General features: G+C 43.3%; 1 protein-coding gene across 1 annotated transcript in view; it reads left to right on the forward strand.

Moving 5' to 3' along the window:
* Nucleotides 1-6,246, forward strand: part of znhit6 (zinc finger HIT-type containing 6) — a 46,585-nt gene extending 40,339 nt beyond the window's left edge. Inside the window, exons 9-10 of the mRNA XM_079739404.1 lie at nucleotides 879-1,003; nucleotides 5,552-6,246. Coding sequence (XP_079595530.1) covers nucleotides 879-1,003; nucleotides 5,552-5,835 — 409 coding nt within the window. The 3' untranslated portion in view covers nucleotides 5,836-6,246. The remainder of the gene's footprint in view (nucleotides 1-878; nucleotides 1,004-5,551) is intronic.
* The last annotated feature ends 15,333 nt before the right edge of the window (nucleotides 6,247-21,579 follow it).

The raw sequence follows: 21,579 nt of genomic DNA on the forward strand, positions 1-21,579 counted from the left end.
TGCCGCACTCACCTAATGAGTACTTTTACTTAGAACACCCATCAGCGCCTTTCCACATAAAGGATAGCTAGCATTTTGCACATGTTTTTCTCCCCTTGATCCTGTGTCTAGCTAAAATAACACCAGATATTGCCTGACTTGTGGCAGATGATCCTTTGCCTGCCCACATTCTTAATTTTCCTGACCTTTTAATGTCATGCAGCAGTTATTTTCTTGGATTGGCTAGTGCAGAAGGTCTTGGCTTGATTCTCAGCCTGCCTGTAATTTCTTTAAAACAAATGGTGCATCTCACAAGAAATCCTTGTCAACCACCGAAAACAGCCATGTTCAAGAATGACTTTCATGTTCTTAGGGACAGCCTAAAGCAAGACGGGTTTGAATTGTATAAGTTTTTAGTAAGTCTGCGTTCCAACCAGCCACCAACCCCAACCAAAAAAACTTAACTATTTAGCATCAAGATTTACGACCAACCCTCACAAAGGACACGGCTACTAAGAGACCAAAGCAGGCTTTTGTATCCCAGAAGATGAGAGTTGTGGGATCGCATAGCTGTTTTAAGGCTTGCAGGGTGCCTGTAAGGGGGGCGGATTCTGGCAAATTACGTATCCATTTCAAGGAGAGGGATCAGCCATGTATGGTATTGGCAGTGCCATGCCACTACCATCTATCCTGGAGTGAGTCTTCCCCATCGACATCCCGCAGGGTGGAAAGAAAGTTACCGTAGTTGTCAAAAAAAAAACTGACCCCCTGGCATCTAGAAGTTCACTGTAGAAGAAAATGCTTAAAGTAATTAACTTAGTAACTAATCCAGTTATTTTCGTAGGATGTTGTCTAACGTACAGTATTGTAATTTCTTATTCCGCTTTTTATCATACAAGGTACCATGAGCTGGACCTGGGGAAAACTCTTCGGGACAACTTGAGCTACAAAATGCTCATAGAGTATCCAGTGCTTCACATAGTGCTCCGGAGTAATTTCCAGGACTTCCCACTGAAAGGATCAGGTAAAAGATTGCTTTTTATGCTTTGAATTACCTACTATCTACTTTTAATTAAATTGTGTAACCCACCTATATATACTTTCCCAAATTAATTCCTGCATTTTGCTTTGCCCCTCTTAATGCTATGTTGAGTTTCAACGCACATCTTAAATTTGTTAAACCCAACTACACAAAAGGAATACTCAATAGTCCGGTATCACGTCTTCATCTCTTCGGCAAACACTATTCATCAAGGATGTACACCCAACTATTCATTATCCTGTTGTTTTTTTCACAACATGCTACGCTTACAGTAATGTGTGTCCTCTATTAAGCATCAGACATGCATAAAATGACAGATCTCAATAAAATCGGTCCATTGATTCCTATAGACGACATACAGCATTAACTATTATCTTTTCAAGGGCCTACCGATAATATCTGTTGGTGGAATTGGGGTAATTACCACCTGCCCTTTTTTCACTGTCAAATGTTGATCACAAGCCAATATAAGAAATCACAATTATGGTTATCTTTTTGTTGGATTACTCATAAAAATTGTATGCTTAAAATTCTCTCTGATTTAAGAAATTCAAAACTGACACTATTTTGGCACTATGGGTAAATGTTTTTAAGCAATAGGCACGTTGAAAAATGTATTTAATTGCACTTTCGGAGTTACATTGGATTGGGACATAGAAACTACAGAATCAAACTCAAATCAAACACGAATCAAACGGAGCATGGAATTGATTTCTTGAAAGCAAAGTGGATTGTAATCACATTTCTCTACACCAAAATATTGGTACATGTTCTGTTCGCTTAAATCGCAATATAACAACGTGGACATGCCACAAATTTGGGTATATGCCTTAGGACCCCAATTTTCCGGTACACATATATTCTAGCAGTGATTTCTCCATATAATTGCCTATAAAATGTGCAAGGGAGGATCGAACGATTAGGGCAAAGCATAAACCCTAACCCTAACTGGAGGAATAGACTCAGGCCGCGCAATGTAGTGTATCGTTACAATCTATGGATTTCCGTCAGATGAGGCAATTATTGCAAATCTCCCTGGCGAACCATCTGCAACGGTGAAAAAAACGTTTTAACATGCTTCCGGCAATAACTAGGGCTAGGCCATCGTTTCCTGGTCCCAAAAGACCGCATTTTATTGTGCATAATCCACATGAGGGGTTTTATATGCCATGGAATCATGTTCTTTTTTTATATCACATCCATTGTCTTTATTGCCCCCCTTTTTAAAAGTGATTAACAGAAAAAACTGTTCCTTAATGGTCTAACTTTTATTTATTTTTCGAACTGCTAAGGAGCATTATGTGGGGGTAGAACATGGGAACATAACCATTACACCTACCTTGATGTATTGGATCTTTACGGTTTCTCCCACATTTTAAAATAATTTTACAGATTGCATTAATACATTTAACCAGCTCAAAGGAATCGTTTCAATAATGTGTTACATTTTACTTTAACAGACTCAAAGGTGCCTTTATCTTATATCAGGAACATTTTAGAGCTGTGATTGTTACGTACATACATTCTCCTAGAAGCATAGCTATTTCATGTAAAATGTGCCAAACATTTTTGGTAATTCATAGATCACCAAAAAATAGAGGGAAATGCTTGTGTTATTCAAGTGGACACACAATTTTGAAGCCTCAAGGTCAGCCAGAACACATGTGTATGCATATCACACGTTATCACATGCTTGAAAATATTCTGGCATTCTTGTATGTGCCACACTAAAATATATAAGAAAACGCAATAGTGGAAACCTTTCCAACATCACCGCTGTCAGACCCAGACAGGTAGACTGACTGAAGCTATTTTTTGTCAGTTTCTGTGCTTTCATTGATAGGGTGCTAAGCTGGTTGTACTAGATATAGAAACTAGGGATGTCCCGATAACACATTTTCACTTCCGATACCGCAGCCTTGGCAAACTGCCGAAACCGATATCGGTCAGATAGTTTGTTTTACTCTTGAACAAATAATATAATAATAACACAATAATAAGATTCTGACAGACAAGTAAGACCCTGACGCAGACAATTAAAAACCTGACAGGCCACTAAGACCCTGACAAAGGCCATTTAGACCTTTTTTGTTTGCATACAGTTGACAACGCTGGAATAGACTGGTTTTGAGGAGTTATGAGTCTTTAAAATTTTCAATTGATCGCTGAAGCGCCCACTATGGTCCTATTTGGATGAGGTCCTTTTTGAAATAAGCATTTGAGTTTTTACGCGTTTTAAACCACACCCTTTTTTATAGTTTACGGCTCCTGGGTGCTTTAATCTTTATTGTACATACTTCCCTTTAAGTCAGATTGAAGACATGTTCAAAAGGATTTTTGTCTGGATAAAAAAAAACCTTGGATCATTAAGGGATTTTAGTGTTTTTGACAAAATTCAAGATGGGCGTTGAAAAGAACCTATGACTTCCTTTGAAGTCATAGGTTCTTGAGGCAGATTTGTCCATCTGTTAGTCAAATAGGTTATGAGAAATGCTTTTTCAAAGTTTGCATTTTTGAACAAGCATATCTCGGGCTATGCTACAAGGCCATCTTTAGGCCAATCAGTGTAATATTTATTCTGTTAATCTTGAGTCAGCATCTCCAGCTGTCGAAAGTTCCATAAAAAGTGTGCAAGCTGTTTAGGCTCTGTAAGTATAACGTGGGGGAATAATAATAATAAAAACACCAACAATAACAATAGGTTGCCTCGCACCTTGTGCTTGGCCCCCTAATTACGATAGGTTGCCTCGCACTTTGTGCTTGGCCGCCTAATAAAATATATGGATCACTTGGCTCATGTTTGCCAATAAGCCACCTCAAAACATCTCAATAAAGAAAAGTTGGCTTAAATCAAGTTAAAAGAGGAGTCTAAATGGAGTAAACATGCACACCATTTTAATCATGTCAAATGGTTGGAAACATATAAAGTGAAGATTTAAACAAATAGCTAATGTGATAAAGTTTGAATACAATTGAGATAAAATATAGAATAGCTGATAGTTTGAAATGGTTGAATCAAGTGCTTGTGTGTGTGTGTGTGTGTCATCACTTGTAGTAACCAGAAGAACTGGTTAAGGAGTTGGACCCGTAAGCAGAGGGTGGCCGGTTTGAATCCCGACCGGTACACAAAAAATGTGGACGGGGGAGTAGTTGTGCACCCTCCTTGCCGTAGGAGCACCCTCCTACGGCAAGGCTTCTGAAACCCCCACCTGCTCCCCAGCGCTGCACTGCGGCTGCCCACTGCTCCGGGTGTGCCGGTATGCATGCGTTCATGCATGTGTTGCACCGGCTCTTGGATGGGTCAAAAGCAGAGAAAGAAGAATAAAGGATAGCTTAACTTCTTTCATATTTAGTTAACCCTGGGGTGCGTTTCCCAAAACAGTCAGGACGTTAGCATTTTGCCAACTTATTACTAAGCCCAGTACTATGCAGCAGCCGAAGAACGGGTGTTTCCCAAAAATCTCCAGCTAACATAGCAATACGTAGCTGACCTCTGTGTTGATTAGCTGTGTGCCTATCAGCTAATACATAGTGAACAGATGTTTTCTGAAGGCGGCTTTTGTGATCGCCACAAGCCTAGCAATCACATAAGCTGTGAACCGCCAACCTGGAGCGCGTGACTGCCGAAAGGATGTTGTACTTTTTTCTTTAAGGTTGAAATACTGCCACTGTCATGACTGTTCAACAGGTAGTTCTCATGCGCATGCGACTAATTGGCTACTACTGTTATCACGTGACACACTGTGCGCATCGGTTCATATTTTTTTCTCCCCTCCGGTATCTGATCCAGCGTACTGGGCCATTATCGGCCCGATACCGTGATCGGGACATCCCTAATAAAAACATTCTAATAATTGTGTAGATAGTGGGCAGGAAGAGATGAGGAGTAATCGCTCACTCTGGCAGTCATGTATTCAATGACGTCAACCTAATGTTTGAGCACCTATGATCCAGTTAGAAATATTTTTTATGCAATCCCCGGGGCCAAATACAGCTCACCAGGCTTTTCTCATGAAAAACATCTTCTTAAAGATCTGTTTTATATATTTTCCATGGTTGCGTGTGGCCAATAATTATATTATCTATAACTATATGTCTTGCAAACATAACGGAAGATGCTGAAAAAAGTATGAATAAAAAAGTTGCCATTGCCTTCTGTGCATGAAATATGTTCCCATTACTTTATTTTTATGTGCAGTAATGTCGTAATGCAGGTTGTTGATTTGGAGTAATTATTGCATTGCATTTAGTACTAGACTTTGTGCAGCCCTTCTCCCACAAGTCTGCCCTACTTTCTTGCATAACTAACGCTTTGGCACAGTATTGTTTAAAACTATAGGCAAACCATAGGATATCCCTTGCCACACTGTTCTATCGCTACCGCTTTCTCACCTTTCATGGACCCATTATGTGCCACCACAAATGCTGTGAACTCAAACTTTTCCCTTGTATTTTCCTATGGAGTTTTCCAGTGCTGATTCTTCGGCTACATTCATGCTTTGTGTATACAACTGGGCCCTTTCGTTTCAGCTAAAGCCATGTCAGACTGCAGTCGATTGGCGACAGGGAAGGACCACGGGACCAACAAGGTGGCCAAAGCTTTGCTGTCTTGCGCCAGTCAGGGTTTGATTGCCAGTCCGGTTAAACAGGTAGTTACAGATGAAATCAAACCCCCATGGAAGAAACGGGCCAAGAGGGAAGTCGGGGAAGGCAAGGAGCTGGAGGAAGGAGAGCTCACAGAGAGCAGTGAAGATGGGGGTGAGCAAGGAGAAGAGAGGGATGAAAGAAATATTGAAGACATACTGCCATACTAAAGATAAAAGCCTAGTTCAAACGTCCTTCAATGTTGCAACTTGCTGATGACAGGATGGGTCCTGTAAATACTGTATATAATGCAGAGAATGGCGATCAGTCTTACTGAGGTTATCTTGACTGTATAGGACATGGCGTAGCAAGCTAAGGAATCTTATTTTTTAATAATTGCGTTGATAATAGAAGTCTGTGGGTCAGAATGATGAGCATAGTGAATATTGATTTGTATTAAAATGAGGCAAGAGAAACTGCTTAAGGGGCCATGCTTGCCTTAATAAGCGTGAACATAAAGGTCTTCATATAATTTATATGATGGTGAAACTAAATGTCATACCTTGTGTTATGGAAATATGTTTATATATTATTTTTTTTTTGCATTTCTTAAAAGTGTTCATAATATTCTGTAATGCCATTTTAATAAACTATTTTATTTGGACGTAAGTGATAATTTTTTTACATAATATTGCAAGGAAAAAAGCTTTTGCCAAGCATGACAAGAAATCTATGGCTTACAATAGAGGACCATACACTGTTTTTATTTGACCTTTATTCATCCAGGAAGGTCCCATTGAGATATATCTCGTCTTCAAGGGAGTCCTGGCCAAGATAGCCAACAAGTACAGTTACAGTACATAGACCACAGACAAACTGAAAAGCAAAGCATGAGCAAACAAAAAGCACAAGCAAGAAAACAAGTACGGTTTAGGTACAGAGAAGACACCACAAGCAAGAATATATTTAAAAGTCTTAATGACACAGAAAAAGCTAGAAACAGTGACACTGTTCGATTAAAGTTGATTTGAAGAGATTTTTAATAACATCTATGGAGGGAAATTACTTCAGATTTATTATGTTCTGAAAGTAATACCAGGCGTATTCTGTATGTATTCTGTAATTCTGTACGTCTAGCTGGGATGTTTAGGAGCAATTTGTTTACCGACCTAGTACTGGTGTAGCGTGTGAACAGACTACAAATGTAAGGTGGAAGTTTACCAACCAATGCTTTAGCAATAAAAATTAGAACTTGGCTTTTCCTCCTGAGTGACAGTGAAGTCAATTCGACCATTTCATATAATTTGCAGTGGTGTGTTCTTGCTTTTGTATCTGTCACAAAACGTAAAGCTGCATGATACACATCCAACTTTTTTTAGAAAAAAATGGAATGGGAGCATGCGTATATAATATGTCGCCATAGTCTAAAATAGGTAGAAAGGTACTTTGGACCAGCCATAAAGGCCCACTATGCAGGATCGGCCATTTCTTCGCTGTTGCCTCGGTTTGCGCTCGCACTTTTCTCTACACAGCTCCCCCTACAGCTTCATAGATATTTAACAACACTGTCGTACAACTCGTTGACGACCCTTCCCCACCCACTTCTACGTTAGCTAGCCATGTGCATTTCAAAGAGGCCGGCGAATGTGTATGGAGGACCACAAGTGTCACGGAAATAGTAATAAAGAAATACAAAGTAATTCATTATTTGATATTTTAATGGGCAATAAAAAGAGGAATTCTAAAAATTATTTACAAATGAAATATGAATCCATCAATAAGTAGCTCAGATTTAAAAGGGATTTACAAAAACAACATAAAACAGTCAAGTACATTATTTTAAAATACATTGATGAATTCATAAATAAATGATGCAATTTAAAAATATATTTGAAAATGCAGTTTAGAAAGATAAATAAATGACTGGATTCACAAATTGGATTACGAATACAGATTTTAATGAGGCATTTAAAAGGGCGTTTTCCTTGACATTTGCATTTCCATTTCCCCGCTGCTTTTCCTTTTCCTATTAGCTATTCGATTTGCTTAATCATTTAGCTTCTCATTTTAGCCTCTCCATTTAGCCTTTCTGTGACACTTTGGGCCTTGCGCTGGTAAAACGAGGTAAAACAATGCAAATTAGCCATGGGATGTAACAAGCTCTCTGATTGGCTATCACCTGATATGTCATATGTAGACGTATGACATGTGCATTTAAGCACTTAAATGGAACTTAAAGGAAGAAACACGGAATAACACAATAAATGCCATAATTAATTTCGCTGACTGTCGACAGTAATGTTCCAGTTGACTACGACTATGCTCTGACGTGGAGCATTTAGTTCGCCAAATTGGTAACATTTCAGAGATGTAGCCCTGTCTTGACATACAAAGAGACCAGTTACAGCTGCAGATCTCCTTAGGAAACCCGCGCAGGGAGATTGTAAGACGTTTTGGTGTGTCTTTGAAAACTCTCCATCGCAGGATTGCCCTGTGGGGATTAAGGTAAGAAACCTCTAGTTGACTAGCTAGCTAAGGCTAACGACATCTAGCGCTAACTGTCACCCTATGCGGGTTGTTCTTCGAAAATATAATTTTCACTGACCGAGGAAAGATAGGACAAGCGGTGATAGCTACCTTTCCTGTTTCGTAGGCTTGGTCACTAGAGTACGCTTTGTTCGTATACAACATGGCAAATCCTGAGAAAACATATTGAAATATAACGTTACATTCAAGTCCTGATAAATGTTAGGTGTAATGCTATGGAATCTTCAGGAGCTACATTTCTCAACAGCTCACTGTATATTCATACTTAATGCTTTGACAAAATAGTTTCAGCAGAAATTTAACTAAATATTGTTTATTTACTGTTTTTTTTTTTAACTAATAGTGTGCAACTTTCTGCGCACTCAGACGAGATGACTTGAACAACAATATCAGTGACGAGGAGTTGGACGTGATTGTGTCTGACATTCATCGCCATAACCCCAGCGCTGGCTACAAGATGATATTGGGTCACTTGAGATCAAGGCAACTTTTTGTCAAAAGTATGAGCACTTGACTGATTTGTACTGTGTTATTGATCACAGACAGAAGAGTGATCAACATATTTTTTCAACAAAAAAGATTGTCCTTTTAATCTTGTTATAGATAATAGATAATAATCTTCAAGTCAGAATGCCTTTAAAGTTTAAATAGCCCATCTTCATAGTTTATATGAACTGTGAAAGTAATGTATACAACTGTATTTATGATAAACTGTCCAAATATGATCTCATTGTGGACAATGTATGCTACATCATGTGTTAATGTAACTGTATAGAGGGACGTGTGCTGGCATCATTAAGACGTGTGGATCCTCAAGGGGTACTGATGCGCAGGCTGTCACTACGAACCTTACGGCGAAGATGTTACTCTGTTCCAGCTCCCAACAGCCTTTGGCATATTGATGGCCACCATAAGCTTATACGGTAGAACAGTTGCAATGCTTTCACAACTTCTGTTTATGGCAGTGAGATGGTGTGAGTGCATGTGTAGTGTGGACTCTCTAACAACTCAGAATCTCACTTGTTTCTAACTACTGAAGAGCAACAAGTTCACCAGTAGGCACTATTTACTATTTAGGTTCCCTGCCAATTAGTGCAATCCTTTATCCTATTTGATTACCTGTGTATTGTGTGTAATTTGCATTGTCTCAAACACCACTGGCCCAACAATGAGAAAACATTGGTCCCCATAATCAACAATAAGGCATTGCATGTTTATTTGTTTCACAGAATTCCTACACAGTGGATGCACAGTGAGATTTACGAGACCTTGATCTGATAATTTTTTTCTAAAATCGCAATGTGCTTCTTTATTGACTTGATCGGTTGCTTGCAAAAAAATCCTGAATCAATTGTTATGCTACGGCTTGGAATTTAGTTGTAAGAGCCAGTGAGTCAAGGTGAGCAGTTAGCTTTTCTTTTGCACCAGATGCTATTTCATTCACATTGTCTTTATCTGAAGGGTGTTCTGCATTCTTATTATCTAAAGGGGATCTGCATCATTCCTGGGGGATGACATTTTCTGCATTTCCTTGTCCAGTTATGGTCTTAATCTAAATGTTGTACTTTGCCACATCTTTTTTTCACATTGTGTTAGTTTCAATGCTACCTCTTCCAGAAAGTGGTTTAAAGGGGCCTTCTTTTTCATATTTGTAGATGGCGAGTGATTGTGCATAACCATGCACAATCACTCGCCATCTACAAATATGAAAAAGTATTGATGGGTTTTCACGGCTCATCCTTTACCTGACTGCAGCGAGCAACAACAGAGCCCAAAGTGTCCTGGAGAGTTTCCTGTCTGCAGTAGAGCAGTATGGTATCCCCTCTAGAGTCCGCTCGGATAAGGGAGGGGAAAACATTCTGGTTGCACGCTTCATGGTGACCAGTCGTGGACTCAATAGCAACTCTCACATTGCTGGAAGAAGTGTCCACAATCAGAGGTGCTTGACACACCAATAAAGTAATTAGATTAGTTATTATTATTATTATTATTATTATTAGTTGAGTTTCTAGATATTTGCATTATAGTAATTGTTACGGCCACAACAAAAGAAACCATTGGCTCAACCTTGTGATCAGCAACATATACAGAGGACGCCATCCTGAGGATTAGTTTTAAACAAAAGAGATTTTATTTACAAAAGTTTTCCATGAATTAACCAAAACTATGAGAGTCTGGAGGCCTGGCCAAACAGAACAAAAAGGTGGGGGAAGTCTGGGCCAACAACACAATGGTCTTAAATTGTATATACTATATAGTTGGAATTAAAAATTCCATTGTTGTTATTACTTATCAGCAGTGTGTCAATGAAAAGATGGCAATGACAAGTGAATGGTGAAACGGACCTGTTCGTGTTTTTAACTAGCTGTTTTTTTTTTAGTTTTTTTTTAGAATTGAACGGCTGTGGAGAGATGTATTTGAAAATGTCATTGATCTCTTCTGTACCACTTTTCATCGTCTGGAAGCTGTGTTGGAGCAAAGCAAGAGATGGGAACAGGACAAACTTTTGTCAGGTAATTTTTTTTATTTTAATCAATATAGTGCCTTTTACTTATTTCAAAATATGTATTCTTGCCCGAAATTAAAATTGGTCATTTTTACACCTAAATTCCAGGTACATGACGAATGCAGAGTTGACTGGAGAGGGCCGCAGAGACCTGTGACAGACGGAGTTCACATTCCTGAGTTGGAGCTGCCCCGGGCCCTGTCTGCTGCAGAATTGGCAACACTGCCAAATCCATCTATACCATTGCCAGAGACAATACCAACTTGCATTGAGACAGTACGCATTCTTCGAGAAATGCTGTAATCATGTATGATTTGTCATACAGATAAGAGTACTAGTGATTGACTAGACTGCAGTTCCCCTCAGCTCTACTGAAAATTTCAGCATCTTAAAAGTCAGTTTTTAGGTTTTCTTGCAGGTGACTATTCTGTTATTGCGTCACCTTCAGCCAAAGCAAGCAGCTGTTTCCAGAAGGAAAGCAATAAAACCCCAGAACAGAAATACCACTACAATTGGATAATGATGTTGCTTTGTGTCTGCTGAATCTGCAAATAAGCAGCTGCTTGCTATCAATGTGTATGTTTTGTTTACAGCTTGTTGCACTGCTTCCAAGTGGCCAAATAAAGGTTTGATTTGCCTGGTCTGTACATTCAAATTCAGCATGGTTGTAGTGGTTTGGTAGTTCCCAACAACCTGCAATCCTGTTCATATTACACATGCTCATAATACAATGACTGAAAACAGGGATGTTGGAACTTTTCTCGGAGAGGGTGCTGTAAATGGGGGCGGGGCGGGCATGTACAACTTCACCCGTCGCACCGTTATCACTTCTTTCGTGGTGCCCCACCCTGGACAGCACTTTCAAACAGCAGTGCTGAGACTGAGCTATTAATGAGCCCGACCCAAGGCTTTAAATTCAAATAATTTGCGAAGTATACAGCTATTAAGAAAACTAGAAAGTAACGTTTAGATGTTCACAAAACATTTTTATTATTATGACAAAAAAAAGTGGTTCATATCAAAGCGGCATAGCCTGTCACGCATGCTCATATCAGACTAGGCAGGACAAGGTGAAGAGTAAAAGGGTTAATGAAAAGGAGGTAATGGGAGACTTGGGAGGTAGAGTAGTCGCCTGGTAATCGGGAGGTTCCCGGTTCGAGTCCAGCTCCTCCCGGCAGCATGTCGAAGTGTCCGTAAAGCAAGCCAGAACCCCTAAATGCTCCCGACGAGCAGGTTTGTGAATGAAGAGGTATTAATTGTAAAGCGCTTTGGTTAAAAGCGCTATACAGTCAATTTACCACCATCCTGTGTCAGTATTTGCTGCAGCTCATCTTGTCCTGTCAATCCCAGTGGCAACGCTTGGCTGTCGTGGCCAGGATCTTTTGCAGAGTGGCATTGAACCTTTCAACTTGCCCATCGGACTGAGGACGGAAAGGTGTGGTGTGTGTTTTGTCGATCCCGAACAGCGTGCACATTTTCTGGAACACCTCAGACTCGAAGTTCCGGCCTTGGTCGCAGTGCAGTGTCTGCGGGGCTCCATAGCGACACACCCACTCTGAGGCGAGTTCAGCTTGTTCGTTAGGTCGGGGAAAAGCTTCGACCCAGTTTGTGAAATAGTCCTGTATTACCAGCACATATCTGTTGTTGCGCTCAGTCTCATTCAGTGGCCCCATAATATCCAAAGCGCTCCATAGGCGCTCCGACTCGAACAGTGCCCATGGGGGGCTTGTGGTGTTCCGTGGCCTGGCTTTTGATGCGCAGCTGGTGCAGGTGTTACAACACAGGGCAACGTCCTCCCTCAATCTGTACCAGAAGTATCGCGTTTGGAGCCGAGCTACAGTGTGCTCCACACCAAAATGTCCACCAACTTGTCCCTCATGCTCATGATGTCTGGCCAGAAGGTGCGGGGCAGCACCACTTGTTGATAGAATTGGGTATCGTCCAGGCAGTAGAAACGTCTGACAAGCACTCCATCTCTGATGTGGAGGAGTTTCCACTGACTCCAATATGTCTTTGTGGCTGGGCTGCATGGTGAGACTGTTACCCATGCAGGACGATCTCCGCTGGTTTCCTTTTAACACTTTTCCGAGCCCCACTGTCCAAAACAGCACACACTTCTAGCTCGTACACAATCATGTGTTCATTTCTTGACCCTGCGCCTTAAGGTGAAGCACAGCGGACCTTGAGCTTTGAGGGGACATGGTTGAAGTTAGAGCTCTAGCTGCATTTCTTGGTGAGGGGCAATTTCTCTTCATGTGACCCAGGCCTGAACAGTTGTGACACCGAATCTCATCCAATTTAATGTCTCTGTGTGGCTTTTACCTCTATATGGTGTGTGACTGTGGCTGGGAGACTCAGGTTTAAAGATGGCTGATGGGGACGCTGTAGCAGTCTTTAATTCCGCTTCGTTGGTTCCCTCTCTGATCACCATAGCACGCTCCATAGCGCGCTCAGCCATGCCACGGGCTCCTGAGTGCATGAGACCGGCGACATGCTGCTCGCTTTGTGGTTTCATAGCGATGGGAAATGTGAAAGGCTTGGGCTAATGTTTGTGGACGCTGCTCTAAAAGCTTTTGTACAGTTTCTGCATCCCACAGACTTTTTGTAGCCTCATTGTTTGACCGATGTACTCCTGCTTGAATCAACAGACCCATTTAGGCTTGGAGGTCTACCTGGTCCAATGCCTTCCATGTGTCCGCAAACACACGCCCCTCTTCCAGGTTTGTCATCACCAGTATACTTTCCACAATGGACTCTGGTCAAAAAGCTGGACTTGAAAGCTGGAAGCTGGACTTGATGTCATCCACACGAGATGTTGCATACCGTGTTGGCCCTGGCGTCATCGTAATGATATTTTCCCCTCTTGCTCTGCCTCCTATGTCCTGGGGGGATGAATACCATAGCAAGTTGCCATCCTTGGACTGGAATGTCACCCAGGTGTGTCTTCCCGAGGTGCCTCTTCCCCAGGTGCCTCTTCCTCTGGGGCCTCTTCCTCGCCATCTGTTGACTGTTCGGTCTCACGATGGTCTGGATCAAAATCAGGATCGTTGTCTTCTATTTCTGAGACATCCTCCTCTATTTCTGGTTCAACTTCATCCCCTCTTCATCAGTTTGAAAAAAAAGGTGTTGATATATGTATGACATATGTATGATTGCATGTAACTGTAGTTACCTGTTCAGAACCAAAAGGAGGCGCTGTTGCGCCATGTCTGTGACCATACAAGGGAATGTCGCAGACATTCTCCCTCTCTCTGCACTTGGCTCTAAGAGAGCGTGCGTCTGTTCGCGGTTCACAAATAAACTACGCCAGTTCGGCTAAAGAGAGAAATGTATTAGAATTATTATTTCGCCGTGAGAGTGTGACTGCTAACAAAAGGTCGAGAGCCTCTTTGGCAGAATATCGTCTGATCGGGCGCAAACTCATTGTGTTCAGAGTAAAATAAGAGCAATGCACAAACAAGCTATATAAAGGGGATCTGTGAGAAGATACCATACATTCTGTATCAAAAGTGTGGTTCACGTGGGGGGATGGGCACATAAGCCCGGGAATGAGCCGGGTTCCCATGACAAACACCTAATTGGTAACTAGTCTGAAAGGGGTTCACGTGGGGTGGAGTGTGTGTCTGTGCATTTGTGCGTGTGCATGTAGGTGTGTGTGTGTGCTTGAAAGTGTGTGTGTGTTTGTGCGCGTGAAGGTGTGTGTGTGCGCGCGTGGTGGTGGTGGTGGTGGTGGATTTGTGGTTGTGTACTATCTGATGGATGAACACAATCTAGGGTCACCCATTCATTTCCTATGGCGGTCATTTTTGACCGGGAACACCACAGGTGTTACAAAGTTGACTAAAAACCTCAAAATTCAATGAAAGTAATGATCAGCAATTGTATATGTTCAAATGCCTAGTGTGGATGATATCATAAGCCCTCGAGACAAATAAATGTAAAACACAATATTTATGATTGATCGAAATTGGTCCGATTTGACCCGAACAGGTTAAGTAAATATCAGATAAAGTGTGTCTAGATAAGCCTAAGTATCTAAAAATAACGATCGATTTACGTCTTTCGCATCTGAGTGGAGCTCCCGTCTTACTATACGGCCGAATGTTCGACCTACCTGAGCAGGAGACGGGCTTATCATTTCTGACAATCACATCACTAGGCTATGAAAGCATATATTCTCTTTGTTGTAAGGAAATATGAAAGTCAGACAAATTTAAGCACCAATTATTTATTAAACAAAAAAAAACGTTGGTGCAGTAAAGGGAAGCTTTCGCACCCCCGCACTCAAACTTCCAACGTCTCTGACTGAAAATATTAATTTGTGTCAACATTCAGAACTTATTGACTATTACTTAAAATCTACACATTTAAAACAGTGCACTATGAAACAGGTGAAAATGAGAAAACATTTCTTTAAAACTTAATAAAAGTGCACAATGAAACTGGTAGATGTCTAAGCTACACCAAAAGTTGGTGCCCAAAGAAGAACATTGCACATTTGTGCTTTGAATGACTCACAGTCTTTGTGGACTGGCAATCTGTAAACAATGTTACATGTGTTTGCTTCTGGAAAAATCTTGCCCGACTCTTCTGGAAGGATTTCAATTGTGGGCTGAAGGAGAAATCCATTGGGAGGTATAGGACCCAGAGGCAAACTCCAGCACATTCTCCGAGGTCAAGGGGGCACATTCTCCTTCTAAAATGAAAATTTTGTTTATTGTTGAGCATTTAAAATAAATGTTTTTTTCATTCCAAACAATTGTCCTATAACAGGGGTGCCCAACCTTTTTTGACCCAAGATCTACTTTTCAAGTAGCCAACCTCCCGAGATCTACCAGTCTAGTGTCAACATTGCAAACCCACACACATCGTTCCCAGCCTGCAGTAACTAACCTCACAACACTTTTTCTTGTTCTCACACAACCACTAGACATCACATCACAAACCATCCCTCTCTCAAACACACACACAGACAAATTCCTCTCACAGTTGCCAGTTTGGATAGTGTGCTGTAGCGCTCTCTCTCTCTCTCTCTCTCTCTCTCTCTCGACACACACATGCCAATCTGCATGATGAGCAATAGCCATAACTGACCTTAATATGAACAGTATATGTCAAAACAGAAAAATAACCAGATACAAAACAGGTAGATCTCTTGAGTTAGAAAAAAGGAAATCACTCCCTACCTTAATGGGAGACCTGGCATTGGGAGGAGGAGGCTAACTTCTCGTAGTCAGAAGTGTAGGAGCTGGTTGCAAGGCGTAGGCAGGCTCCAAGATGGTCATCTGTCATTGTTGATCTGTTCTTGGACTTGATGATTTTCATGTGCGAGAAAGCAGACTCGCACAAATAAGTTGATCCAAAAAGAGCAGTCAGGTTCAAGGCACATCTTCTGAGATTGGGATACTTCTCCTCCACCAGTAGTTTCCAGAACACTGCATGCTCTCCTGGTTGAGCGGATGTTGATCTGGCTTTGATCTCAATGTCATTTTGCAATTTCAGAATCTCATCCTCAAGAGCGGAGCTTTCAAAGTCGAAAAGTGATTTGACTTTGGCGGCAATGTCACCAACATCAATACTTGCAGAGAATGGATAACACAAATAGCTGTAGTTCTGCTTGCATGTGAGGGAAGTTGCGCAGGTTACCACGCTGCAGCCTGCTTGACATCAGCTGTAGCTTGCTTTTAAACGTGTTTACTGAACTCATCATGTTGATTACATCTTAACCCTTACCCTGCAGCTCTAAATTCAATTCATTGAGCTCGCAAGTGAGATCAGTGAGGAAAGATAAATCTAAAAGCCACTGGTGGTCCTCTAGCTTTGTATGGTAATCCACATGTGTTGAAAGCTTCAGGAAGTCCTTGATTTCAGGCAACAGCTCTGTGAATCTGGCCAAAAATTTTCCTCGACTTAACCACCTAACATCCGTGTGGAGCAGCAGGTCTGTGTGCTCAGCACCATTCTCCTCCAAGTGAGCACGGAAAAGCCTTCTCTGCAGACTCCTGGCCCGAACTGAACACACAATTTTCATTGCAATATCCATCACTTCTTTCATATTTAAAATCTTTCCACACAACGCTTGCTGGTGAATTATACAGTGATAATTCAGGATATCTGGGAAAGATTCACTTTCTTTGCACAGTGCAATGAACCCACTGGTGCGGCCCATCATAGCAGGCGCCCCATCAGTTGTGATGGAGATCAGCTTGAAGAGCGTCAGTTTTTTCTCGTTAACGAATCCCATGAAAGCATTAAAGATATCCTCACCTCTGGTGTGTCCTTTTAATGGCAAAATGGTGAGTAGCTCTTCCTTGGTGCTTATGCCTTCAAAAACCATCCTGATGAAAACACACAATTGTGCCACATCCACCATATCAGTCGACTCGTCAAATTGGAGGGAAAAGCACTCACACAAGTCAATGTCCTTCCTTAGCTGCTCCGCTACATCCACCGCCATTCCCTCACATCGCCTTGTGGTAGTATTGCGGGAGAGTTGCACTTCTTTAATGGCCTTCACGATCTCTGCTTTATTTTTAAAGTCTTCAAAAAGGCTATCCGCTGCTTTGAGAAAGGCTTCCTTCACAATATCGCCGTCTTTGAATGGCTTCTTGTGTTTAGCAAGGACGTGACTGACGCGATAGGAAGCAACAGTTGCGGCCTTATTAGCCTGGGTCTTTGGTTTGGTGAAGATTGACTGCCGTGCTGCAAGCTGTGCTTTCAAATCCCGCACTTTTGTGGCACGTAAAGGCGTTTCTGCAGGGAAATCCCTCTCGTACCTCCCGTGTACTGTTTTAAAATGCCGCTCCAGATTCCCTTTTTTGCCAACGCCACCGTTGCATTGCAGATCAAACAAACAGGCTTTGAATGAGAATAAACAAAAAAATAATCTTACTCCCACTCAGGGTGAAAATGGTAGGTTTTAGCTCGTTTCCCCTCAGCCATGTCAACGTTTGGGAGTGCGTAACTACTGTAGACAGCTTTCAACTGCTGTTGACAGCGCATGTCATACGGGAACATAGGACCCTTTTTTTTCTAAGTCCTATGTTCCCCGTTTTTCCCAAAAGGGGTCCTATGTTCCCCTGTATTGATACATACCGGGGAGCATAATACCCTTTTTCTGAAAAAGGGTCCTATGTTCCCCGCAATCTATCAATCTTTAAAAAATATTTAAACTTTGACGCAACATTCGCGTGATGACAGCCAATCAGCGTTCAACAGCATGGCCACATGTGTAACGTAACAGCCAATCAGCGTTCAACCGGCCAACTCAGTGCAGTGCAGTCCGAGGTGAACTGCAGCATGGAGGACAAAGTGATTGTTGCCGTTTGCGACTCCCGGAGCTCTATATATAACATAATATAATATAATTGTATATATAATATCACGGCCAAAAGCTCAGTGCGCCTCCGGATGGCCGTAGCGCGGGGAGCTCTCGTTTTTTTTTTCTTCACCCCTCGCGGTCGACTTGGGATCTGTCGGCGGTCTACTGGTAGACTGCGATCGACTGGTTGGGCACTCCTGTCCTATAACAACTTGCAAGTGTTCTTTAAACTAAACTCTTCAAGTTTAGGAAATCTCCTTAACATATTGTTCATATTGCAACCCTTGGATGCCAGGACAGACAGGCCATTACATTCACATGATGAATTTAAAACTCCTTTCTGAATGCACAAATGTATGTATTGTGATTAACAGAACAGACTACGTAGATTTGGACCAACTGTTTTTTTCACAGCAACTATAATGAGTAAGGTGAATGATACAACCCAACACCATTTATAATCCATTTAACAATAATAACAAAAACCATATTATATTGAGGGTTTATTTTATAGGGGTTCAGTACCTTCAACATCGTTGAGCCAATCTCTCCAGAAGCAGATAGTCCGGTTTTCTATCTCTCTTGCGTGTGTCCCTGGTGCCGAAAAGCTGACTTGAAAAAGTGCTGAGAGGTCTTCAGCTTTCAAAGGTGTCACATCCTCCTCAAACATGCTACGGAATAGATCCGGGTGTGCCCTCATCTCCTGGAGGAGTCCAAGGGTGTTGAAGCCCTCCACAAACCTGCACACACAAATGCATTTAAAATGTAAAAATCAACCAAAATATCAGCAACAAATAAGTACTTCACTTTATGGCCTCTTCTTTATGACTAGTTACCCAGTTGGGTAGGAACAATAAATTCTGTAGTCATCTTGTGTGTAAAGGGAACATAATTTAACATGGTGGCAGCGGCAGTGGACTTGGCCTGTGTTATCGGTGCGATACGGGTGATATTGCAGCAGTGATTTCGCCGGGGGGAGAGATGGTCAACTAGCTAACGTTACGTGACCTGACCCTGACTAGTCTGAGGGTGAGTATTGTGGCGAGCAGCACGGGAAGGACGAGACGGGAGCCCAGGTTGAACAATTATGCAGTTCCGTGCCCCATACACCGCACGACTACGGACTGCCTTTATTAACGACGAACATAAGAGAAACACGGGACACCTGACCAACACACACAACACTCTCACTAATGGTCCCGATCACACAACAATGGAACAACACACAATTAACACACAACCAATAAAGACCCCAAACCCGTTAACCCCACTTAACCTAACAGAATAAATTAACAGAACCCCTTTTGTCAACTGACAACCCCAATTCCCAGAATCCCCGCGGCCCCGGAACATGGCGCCCACACCCGTGGTCGCCACACAGCCTCCACCTTAGGGGTCAGACATCCCGTCGACCCCAACACCCAACACATAGTCCCGAATGTTCTGGGGGTCGGCGCCGCCGCCTTGGCCCCTGCCAGCGGCGGCCCCGTTGCGGCGCAGCCTTCCTCCCTGGTTGGGACGCCCGTCTCCAACAGTCTCCATTAGTCCTGGGGGTGTGGTCGGGGACCACCGCCATCGGGGCCCCCACCAGTTCCTGCCTGGAGCGCCGTCCGTTCACCCCATCCTCCGCCGCCCTCCGACGCCTGGCCCTCCGACGGCCACGCCGGCGGCTGGGATGGACTGGACGCTGTCCAGTCCGCCCGCAATCCTTGACCCACCGACACTGCTCCGGCTCGAGGTCCGGTGGCCTGGGTTTCCGGACCCGGTCCTTGTCCTGCCCGGACTGGAATGCCACTGGCATTGTGCCACGGGAGAGGGCTGTCCCAGCCGCGTCCTCCCGGGCACCACAGCGTCGGCAGCAGTACTTGGCCGAACCACACTGGTCCTGGCAATCATCCTCCGTGGACGGCTGCAGGCTGGGTTGCTCGCAAAACTCCCGCTCCGCCCGGTCCGCCACCTCAAGAGCCACCTCGAGGTTCGGAGGCCCGATGAGGCGGACGTGCCGTCCCAGCCACGGCGGGACAAGTCCTTGGAGGAACGATTGAAGGGCTAGTTCCTCCCTAGCCGCAGCAGGGAAGTCGGGGTAGCCCCGCTGGGCGTACTGCAGTACATCCGCTGCGAAGGCCCCCAACCGTTCCCCCTCCCGGCGGCGGCGGCTGGTTAGCAGCTCCCGGCTGTCGTTCACGGCCGCCCGCTGCCCGAAACGCCTCTCCAACGCCCGGATCAAGGCCAGGAGGTCCCGTTGGTCCTCTGGGGCCAGGTCCAGGAGCGCCTGCACCGCCGTCCCCTCCAGCGCCAGGGCTAGGTGGACGACCGCCTCCCCGGCACCCCAGCCGCTGTGCCACTCAACAAGCCGGAACTGAGCAAGGTACGGCTCAAGCTGCGTTTCCCCGGAGAACTTCAGCAGCTTCACCGCCGTCCTTGCCACCAGGGGGCGGTTGACCGCTGCCATTTCTCCATCCGTGGGCCGCTGCGCTCCCACAACGCAGGGTGCGTCGGCGTCGGTTGGGGCTTCCATGGGCTCGACCGTCAATCCCAATCCTTTATCCACGTGCGCAGGCCAATCCCACTTCTGACACCAATGTGGCGAGCAGCACGGGAAGGACGAGACGGGAGCCCAGGTTGAACAATTATGCAGTTCCGTGCCCCATACACCGCACGACTACGGACTGCCTTTATTAACGACGAACATAAGAGAAACACGGGACACCTGACCAACACACACAACACTCTCACTAATGGTCCCGATCACACAACAATGGAACAACACACAATTAACACACAACCAATAAAGACCCCAAACCCGTTAACCCCACTTAACCTAACAGAATAAATTAACAGAACCCCTTTTGTCAACTGACAACCCCAATTCCCAGAATCCCCGCGGCCCCGGAACATGGCGCCCACACCCGTGGTCGCCACAGTATGTTTATCACAAAGTTGACTAAACAACCTCTCTGAGAAGAAATTTAGTGCCACGCTTCCATGAATTATACACACGGATTTCATCAATGCTATCTGTGTATACAGTTTTCCTTCCAAGGCTGTAAACAGAATATATTGAATTACTATGATAGAATTTCGAATGCTGAATGTTTCACCATTCATACGTTAGGCGTTTTAAATTCTGTTGTCAGGTAAGAAACTCCAGTATTAATCCCCGTAGAGATGCCACTCCTATGTATGAGGATGTGTTGAGGACATTTCGTCACAATTTGCCAGAACAAAACCACCTTCAGAGTATATGTCCTGAAACACCCTCATTTACAAGGATGAGTGGGATGTCCACACTATGATTAAATGCTGGGTTTTCCCCACCTGCAACAGAACTTAAAAGTGTTAAAAAACTTCAGAATCATCCCTTTTCAACACATAAAGGGAATATATGTAGAAATTACGAGTGTTGAGGGTCAATCTTTTGTCTGTCTCAGGTCCTTCAAATATGCTGGACTGATGAATGGCCTTCATTAGCAACCTTAAATACTCTCGAGTGGGTCCACCACCATCTACACCTTCAGATGTTTGTTCAATGTGAACAAAAACCACGTCCAATCTGGCCTCTGGATTGAAACGCCGCCGTCTGAAGGCCTGAAGGGTACT

The sequence above is a fragment of the Pollachius pollachius genome (assembly GCF_949987615.1).
Source record: "Pollachius pollachius genome assembly, chromosome: 7".
In the NCBI taxonomy this organism is placed as follows: Eukaryota; Metazoa; Chordata; class Actinopteri; order Gadiformes; family Gadidae; genus Pollachius; species Pollachius pollachius.